Genomic DNA, 9,575 nt, shown 5'->3' with positions numbered 1-9,575 from the left:
GACTGCAAACATTGATCAAGTTTAAAATTTCAGGCCCTCGGAGCCTGTTTTAATCCATACAAGGCTTTACGTAGTTTTAACACCATGTTTGGATTTTCCTTGTCAACGAACCCTTCTGGTTGAGCAACATACACCTCCTCTTCGAACTCGCCATTCAGAAAAGCTGTCTTTACATCCATATGATGTACTTCCCAGTTCTTAAAGGCTGCATAGGCAAGAATTAATCTCACTGTTTCTAACCTGGCCACGAGTGCGAATACTTCACTGTAATCTACACCAAACTGCTGTCCATATCTCTTTCCCACGAGTCTCTCCTTATGTTTCATGATTTCTTCATCTGAATTTTTCTTTAATTTGAAAATCCATTTGATGCCGATTTCTTTATGATTCTTCGGAAAATCTGTGAGTTCCCACGTTCTGTTCTTTTCAGTGGAGAGAATTTGAGACATCATGGCATTCCTCTAGTTTTTATTCTTAGCAGCTTTCTTATATGAAGTTGGTTCCTCTATAGAAAGAAAACAAAGGTCCATTGCTTCCTCCTCTGCTTTGTTCAGTTCTCTATAAATATCTTCTAGAGACCTAAATTTTTTCGGCGTCGATGAGCTTGACAATGATGCATTTGAGGTATTGTCTGGCGTTGATAAATTTGAGGATGAATTTTTCCTTTGTCTTTCATCTTGATCAACTTCGATATGTTCAATATTCCTTTCCTATGTTCTACTCTATTTTTCTGAAATTTGAACGATGAAAGTTCCTCTTTATTCATCATCACCGTTTGTGATTTCTTCCCAACACCACTTTTTCTCCTCTTCGAACACCACATTCCTACTCACCATAATTCTATTCTTTTGTGGATCCAATAGTCTGTAAGCTTTGGTTCCATCTTCATATCCCAACATAATTGTCTTCGCACTCCTATCAGCAAGTTTAGGAAGGTGTGAATATGTATTCTTGGCATGAGCAAGACACCCGAAGATTTTAAAGCGATGAACCTGTGGTATCTTGTCAAACCAAGCTTGATACGGTGTACCATCTGCAACTCCTTTTGTTGGTGATCTGTTCAGAATATACACGGCAGTTTTGATAGCTTCTCCCCAAAATTTTGCAGGCATCTCTTTGCTCTTTAAGATACATCTGGCCATCTCTACCACCGTTCGATTACGCCTTTATACTACGCCATTTTGCTATGGTGAAAATGGTGCAGTAAGAAGTCTTTTCATGCTTTCATTCTCGCAATAGTCTTTAAAAGCAGTAGATACGAACTCTCCTCCACGGTTCGTTCTAAAGCTCTTAATCTTCTTGCCTTTCTCTACCTCCACAATGATCTTGAACTTTTTAAATACCACCACTGTTTCATTCTTATTTTTCAACATAAACACCCTCATAAATCGTGAAAAATCATCCACTAGTAACATAAAATATTTGTTACCTCCATAAGTCATTGGCGAAATAGATCCACATAGATCTCCATGGACAAGATCCAATGACTCCTTCGCATGATATGTTGTTGTTCAGGGAAAAGGAGTCCTATGCTGCTTTCCAATTAAACACCCATCACAAAATTGATTGACCTGGGTGATTTTCGGCAACCCTTCAACCATTCTTTTGTCATTTATTTCTTTAAAGAGTGAAAATTCAGGTGTCCATACCTCGCGTGCCAGAGCCAACAACTGTTACTGATATTTGTCATTAAACACACCTGATCTGCAAGCTTCAGCTTTGCTACATACAATCTGTTGGATTGTCGGGTCACCATAATAATCAGGCTCCTAGCCCTGTCATATATCTTCATCACATTGTCCTCTATAACAATTTTATTTCCACTCTCATCCAGTTACCCAAACTTATAATATTGCTTTTCAGTTTAGGTATGTAATAGACTTGCGATAAGATCAAGTGCTCATCGGTTTTGCATTTGAAGAGCACTATTCCTCAACCACAAATGTCTATTACAGAGTTATCACCGAAGCGTACCTTTCCAACAACAGATGTGTCGAGCTCATGAAACACCCTTCTTTCTCCTGACATGTGGTTGCTTGCTCTAGTATCTAGGAACCAGGAATTTTCAGCTCCAATATTGGCTGATGGCGGCACTATAGTTTCATTCAACATCACAAAATCAGGGTCTTTGTCATGTGTGGTTTTAATTTCACACGCCTCTATCATCAGTAATGAAGACTCCTCATCATTTTGCATCTCTATCAAGTTGAGTTGTTCGTCTTTTGTGGAACACTCTGATGCGAAGTATCCCATTTGCTGACACCTGTAACGTTTAATTTTACTTTTGTCAAATTTCTTCTTTTGAGTTTGCGACTCTCCTTCATCTTCTCGATGCCAGTCACTTCTCCCACGACCTCTCCATCTTCCATGACCCCGTCCCCTGCCTCCTTTGGAACTACCTTGATCCTTCCATTCTTTCTTTGAGGATTTTGCATTCTCTCGTTCCTTCCATTCTGCATGAGTGAGGAGAACGGTTTCATCCTTTTCTCCAAACCCTTGCAACCTTTCTTCATGTACCTTGAGTGATCCAATAATCTCATCAACGGATTTCGTTTTGAGATCACTGAACTCCTCAATCGTTGAAGTGATTTGAAGAAACATTGCAGAGGTGGATCGTAGAAGTTTCTTAACTACTTGGATATCATCCACAGTATTGCCGAGGCCTCTCAATTTGTTGACAATAATGGTGAGTTTTCCTGAATACTCATCAATACTTTTTTAATCACCCATCCTCAACGCTTCAAACTCTCGCCAAAGAGTCTGCATTCTAACTTCTTTCACTCTTTCCGCACCTAGATTCATATTTTTCAACATGATCTAGGCTTTCTTGGTAGTTTTCTTGGCACCCAACTGTAGCAACGTATCTTCTCCAATACTTTGATAAATAGCTGCTAAAGCCATCTTATCTTTGCGGTTATCTACTGTTTCAGGTGACTCAATTGCCTCCCAAACACCTTGTGCCCTCATAAATACCTTCATCTTAATTGCCCAAGCTGCATAATTGCATTTTGTCAACATCGGGTATTTGAGTGTGACAGATCCCTCCTTTTCTTGAATTCGTACACTCACTTCATATGCATCACCTTCTATCGCACCGGTGTTTTGGCTCCTGTCACTGGATTCCTGTCTCATTTTTTGATCTCTCTCCCTTCTTGACCGCTCAATCTCTTGGTGAGATAGGATTGAAAATAGGCCTTGATCTTGGCCTTGATCTTGTAGCTCTGATACCAATTGAAAAAAAAAAAGTAACAGAAGGGGAGAAGAAGCGAAGACACACAAATTAATTTTCTTCTATTTGTGGTGTCTTTAGAACTTGCACCATTTTCCTTATATAATAAAATTTTTACCCATTTCTACTGCAAATCAGCAAGCACTCCACCATTCCTTCCACTCCTATTATTCCACTCCCTAAAAACTAGTTCCTTCCACTACTTCCAATATCTCCAGTCTTTTTTCATGGAGAAATAAGCAACAGAAATAAAATAAATACTAACCACTATTTTTTTTTTAAACCAAAAAAAACTTGTAAAGTAAAATAAAAAAACATTTTATAACCAACAGTGGATTCCACTTAAATCCAATCTTTAGACACTACGTGTTCTAAGAATGAGACTTTTTATAGCCAAAATTCACATTTGAAAAACTTGGCGTACAACTTGTTCTACCTTAAGATAGTTAAGACTTTTCGGAGGTGTTCTTAGTGTTCTTGATCCATTTTCAAGTATATTAGAATGTTGTCTATGAACACGATAACAAACATGTTTAGACATTCCTTGAATACATGGTTTATTAATTTCATGAACATGGTTGGGGTATTGGTGAGACCAAATTACATCACTACAAACTTGTAGTGGCCATATCTTGTTCATAGACTGTTTTCGATACATCTCCTTCCTTAAAATTAATCTGATGATAGCTTTATTGAAGGTCTATCTTGGAAAATACTGTCGCCTCTCGGAGCTAGTAGAATAAATCCTCGATGCTAGGGAGTGGGTAGTTGTTCTTTATTTTTCTCTTGTTTTACTCCCCATAGTTAATACATAGGCGCATCGACCCGTCTTTCTTTTTCACAAACAACATCGGCACACACCAACAAAATAAATTAGGTCAAATGAAACCCTTTTATAGTAAGTCTTGTAGTTGTAATTTTTGTTCCTTTAATTCGGTTGGAGCCATGTGGTATAGTGCTTTAGAGATAGGTCCAGTTCCTGGTTTGAGTTCTATCCCGAAGTCTACAGCTCGTGAAGGAGAAACTCCTAGTAAATCCTCTGGGAAGACACTTGGAAATTCGTTTACTATGGATACCGTAGCCATTGTTTTCTCTTTTCCTTTTACGTCCACTGTGCATGTTAGTATATCCCATCCTCCTTGTTGTACCAAGCGTCGGACTTTCATCATCGACACTATCTTTGGGGTGACACCTGTACAAGTTCCTTTAAACTTAAAGTTAGGTCTAGTTGGTGGCGAAAAAACCACTTTCTTCTTGTGGCAATCTATACTTGCATAATTCTCGGCTAACCAAAATATTCCTAATATGACATCAAAATCTGTCATACTCACACTTTCAGGTCTATGCTTATGATATGAACAGCTACTATTAATTGTCCATCTTTTATCCTATTCTCAGTAACTAGATCTACTCCTGCTAGGGTACTAACATATAAAACATGCAATAAGGGTTCCACCGTGAATCCTGCTTGACTAACAAAAGGCATGGATATAAACGAATGCATAGAATTAGAATCAAATATCATTAATGCGTAGTGACTTAGTATAGATAACGTACCTGTCAAGCGAGTTTGCACACTCCTTTGCTTGCAAGCGAGTTTGCACAGTTCGCTCTCCACTTCCTAAACCTCTAGGTGGTTCTTTTGGACTCTTGGTACCCTTCCCAATATAGTATTTGGTCGTTTGATGTTCACGACCACATCTGAGCATACATTTACCTCAATGTTGTTTTCTGCATTAGTGGCATTGAAGCTTCTCATGTTCCTGACCCCTCTCTTTATCCCTGGTGTCTGTGTAAATGTTGGGCAGGACCCCTATCAGCGTATTAGGGCCTTCGCGTTGATGGTCGATAGTCTGTCCCTCTAGGCTCATATGATCGCTTCCTTCCGATAGTGACCGCTGGTTCTCGATGTCTTTCCTCTTGAGACTTTTTCAGGGATTTTTGCCGTTCTTAGTGCCTCCTCATACATCTTTGGGTTTATGGCTTCCACCATGTGGTAGACCTACAAGGCTAGGACCCAAAAAAAAAAAAAAATTATATGTCATCTTTTGTTCAGTATCAACCAATGATGGCGTAAACCTTTTTAATCTCATAAGTTCTCTGTCATATTTGTCCACTGAGTGTCCACCCTGAGTCAGATTGATGAATTTCTGCTGTTTCTTAAGACACACCGCTTTGGGATAATACTTCTTTAGGAAAGCCTCCTTAAATTGATCTTACGCTATGATTCCCCCTCTTGGATTAATATTATCCTTATTGTCCGTCCACCATACTTACGCGTTCTTTTGCAGCATAAATGACGCACGAGGTACCTTCTGGTTGTTCAGACATTCCATTGACATAAATATGATTTCCATAGACGAAATCCACATCTAAACTTCTGTTGGATCTCTCATAGTACTAGTGAATGGGTGCGAATCATACCGCTTGAAGTCTCGTAGCCAGTTCGCTCCTCTAGTAGATTGCAAGTATTGGATTGTTGGGTGATCATTATGGCATGCATCATGACCTAAAACGACTCCCGCATCAAACTAGTAGTGGGGTCTATTCCAGTCACTGGTGCTGCTAAAGGTGGTGCAGCTTGTGGCGGTATAACTTGAGGCAATGCAGCTGCATCCTTCCTAGTTACTAATCCTTCTTGAGGTGAGCTCTCTTTAGCCTCACCTCTTCCTCTACATCTAATAGGGGGTCCTCCCCTTCCTCTTCTTCCTCTTCCACATCCTCTGGGTGACATGGTTCTAAAAACCAAGATAATTCTATTTAAGTCTATCATTTACTAACAATACAATATCATAGTACCCATAAAAAATTCATACAACATTGCAAGCATATAATAGCGATATTAAATCAAGCATCATGCTGCAATAAGTAAAGCTCGTCAATTTTCATGCTACATAACATTTAAAAAATAGAGAAAATCACAATAAATATCATCATAACATTTTCCTCTTTTAATCTTATGCATTGTGTATATAATGGTGAGGCATCAATGATTGAACCATGGAACACGTCAAGTCTACAAGATATACGTCGTATGCTAGTCTAGGGTGTGTGAACTGCCTGGGATCAAGCTCGCACGTGTAGGTTGTGTGTAGGGAAGTACTACACATCCAATGTTGTCTAAACTGGAGGACACCCCATGATCGTTAAACGATAGGTTCTAAAATACTCGAGTCATGTGCTATTTCTAATTTAGGTAAAAGCAAGGCACCCCTGTACCGTTGATGATGACATTGCAATCAGAGACCATGCCACGTGCATAGGATAGTAATATTTTCTTTTCTTAGACTTTGGCTAGTATAGTAGAAATCTAGGGTTGTTACAGTTGGTATCAGAGTTCTAGGTTATAGATTCTGTAGACTAGCCTACGAGATAGGCTTGACATGTTCCATGGTCCCACATCTTATGCCCCCCAATCATCATCAGGTATGTCATGCATAAGATAAGAAAAGGAAATATTGTTGATTTTGTTGGGTTTTATGTCCTAAAACTCATAGTTTGTAAACAAAAAAAACATATTCTATTTTCAATAAAGTTATTATTGTTGTTTATTCACTAAAGATTGTTATTGAATAAAGTGAACTTTATGATTATTAATCTAAATCCAATAAACTAAGAACACTCTAGCTATAGTATGATTACTTGAACTATATGTAGAGACATAAGAGTGGATCAAGTTCAAGTATATAGTCAAAATGATCTATAGTATAAGGATAAGGCTGAGTACCTTATTCTGGGGACACTATGGATGCGGCCCACTTTTGTATATGATATAAACAATGTGATCACTAAATTGTACATGTGGAGACATGTGAGTGGGGGCGTCCTATGCAATGAGTATTGCATAAGATCGGACCATGAAAAAAACCACTCTCACTTTATAATGTCGTTTACTGTTGAGACCGATTTTCTTTTTATTCGATAACCTAGGTAACTCGGTTTTAATCCTGAGCTAACCATGAACTGCTGCTTATTTGGAATTATCGTTAGATTTGCACGGGTGAGAGTGGCTCTAGTTCGCCGACTCAATAGGCTTCCCATTTCAGGGGTAAGACTGGGTGAATGGCTAGGGACGTGGGGTGCAAGACGGAATTCACTCCTACCCACTTTTAGGGATAGAAGAGAGGTAGTTCCCTTAAGCACTGACCCAGGTCTTGAACAAGGGGCCCCACCCTCTCATTAGCCTAAGAGGGATTCGGTTTACTGGTTGGACCACGAACCAATTGTTCATTAGAAGATCAGTGAGACATAAGGAACAAGAAGTAACTTTAGGGGTAAAACGGTAAATTGACCCAGCTCTAGTTACGAACAACCTGTGAAGGATCGACTTACCAATCATGGTTATATCAAATAGACAGAAATATATCTATAGTGAGGGGAGTGCAACTACTAGGCTATAGTGGACTGTCCTAGTAGTTAACGAATGTTGGTTAACAAGGTTAATGAGTTTAACCGGTTAATCTTGGATCGTTGGAGCCAATGATCTATAGGTCCATTAGGTCCCTCTGCTAGCTCATATCGAACATAGAACAGTGTGACGAGTGAGTTCGAAGTGTTCGAATTCAAATTAGGGAATATGCGCTACATATATACGATATATTTAACCGCATTTTTGTTTTATTTACGAATTAAACAAAAAGAGAGAATCTGAGATATTTAAATAAGATTTAAATATCTTAATTAATTATGTGTTGGAATTGATTGGGATTGGCATTTGAGTTAATATTAAATATTAATTAAATAGTTTAATGGAAAAATGAAGAAAGTCAAAATGTTGACTTCATTTAATGGAAAAATCCATGTTAGTGACAAACATAACTCTTTAAATAGAGTGATCATGGTACATGGAAGATCTTCTTCTTCTTGGTGAAAAACCTTGAGAAAAACCTCTCACAAACACTCTCTTCACATATACAAAATCCCTCTCAAGTTTAGTCATTCACCGGATTCCACAATCCCGTTCTAAGGCTGGAGGATAGTGGAGAAGACACTAGTGGTGGTTTGAAACCGGTTCGTGAGGAAAAAGAAGTTTGAACTACAAAAGGTTAGTATCTAAACTCATTAAGTTTTAATACTTATGAACATGCTAGTTATTTACTATAATTGATGTTCTAAAAGTGCCTAAGATCCAAATTGCTTCCGCATGTGTTATATTAACACCATCAGATTTCATATGTTGTTACTGCTTGGTCATTATCAACTATAACTTCCAATTAAATTTTGACACCATTGACTGTATTATTCTTGACTTAGTTATATGTTTATTTTCTTTAGTTGTACTTCAAGACTTAACAAAAAACTCTTGAACGAGAACCCGAGATATTTTAAAGACCTCCCGATGAGTAGTGCAATATGGTCTTACGACAATGACTACATCGTAGGAAACGTATGAACACCTAGGTGTAGGTACTTAAACTATGTCACAAGGAACCCGTGAATCCTTGGACATAGGTATGTAAATTGTATCGCACCAAACACATGAAGCTTTGGATGCAAGTATTAAGACTATGTCATGGGGAATGCATGAAGCCTCGTGCAGTTATTTATTAAATATAAGGAATAAATTAAGGTAACAAAAGTCAAGAGATAGGAGTTCAAGAAAGTTCTCTTAAGGATAGGAGTTGAAGAAAGATAATGTTTCAAAGATTTTCTTGAAGTTTCAATGTGGTAGTTAAGAGTGACTGTGAGGTCTTTTAACTCATTAATGCCCACAACTTGTATAATTTAATGAACTAGATCTTCGAGAACGTTCTTAAACTAGTTTGTAATGCTCTAAATAAATTCTAAAGGGAGTAACATGTCATGCTCTAAATAAATTCTAAAGGGAGTAACATGTCAAACTCTTAAAAAGTTCTTAGTGAGTGTGGTAGTTAAGAGTGACTGTGAGGTCTTTTAACTCATTAATGCCCACAACTTGTATAATTTAATGAACTAGATCTTCGAGAACGTTCTTAAACTAGTTTGTAATGCTCTAAATAAATTCTAAAGGGAGTAACATGTCATGCTCTAAATAAATTCTAAAGGGAGTAACATGTCAAACTCTTAAAAAGTTCTTAGTGAGTGTGGTAGTTAAGAGTGACTGTGAGGTCTTTTAACTCATTAATGCCCACAACTTGTATAATTTAATGAACTAGATCTTCGAGAACGTTCTTAAACTAGTTTGTAATGCTCTAAATAAATTCTAAAGGGAGTAACATGTCATGCTCTAAATAAATTCTAAAGGGAGTAACATGTCAAACTCTTAAAAAGTTCTTAGTGAGCGTTACACAAATTTCTCAGAGTATGAGTCTTGGATGAACAAAAATGTTTCCCATCCGAAAACTACACCATTGCAAGCAAAGAAGCA

At 37.9% G+C, this 9,575-nt stretch overlaps 1 protein-coding gene across 1 annotated transcript; it reads right to left on the bottom strand.

The window, feature by feature from the left end:
* Positions 1–1,932: 1,932 nt before the first annotated feature.
* On the bottom strand, positions 1,933–3,132 carry LOC147791260 (uncharacterized). Its single transcript, XM_087126606.1, has 2 exons — positions 2,877–3,132; positions 1,933–2,696 (listed from the first exon to the last, which is right to left on the bottom strand). Exons 1-2 carry the CDS (start codon positions 3,130–3,132, stop codon positions 1,933–1,935), a joined length of 1,020 nt encoding a protein of 339 aa, XP_086982732.1.
* Positions 3,133–9,575: the final 6,443 nt, after the last annotated feature.

Source organism: Cucurbita pepo, chromosome 9 (assembly GCF_057944985.1).
Source record: "Cucurbita pepo subsp. pepo isolate OVF chromosome 9, ASM5794498v1, whole genome shotgun sequence".
Classification (NCBI taxonomy): domain Eukaryota; kingdom Viridiplantae; phylum Streptophyta; class Magnoliopsida; order Cucurbitales; family Cucurbitaceae; genus Cucurbita; species Cucurbita pepo.
The sequence above is the reverse complement of the archived record's forward strand: the minus strand, read 5'-3'. Positions and strand labels throughout refer to the sequence as shown.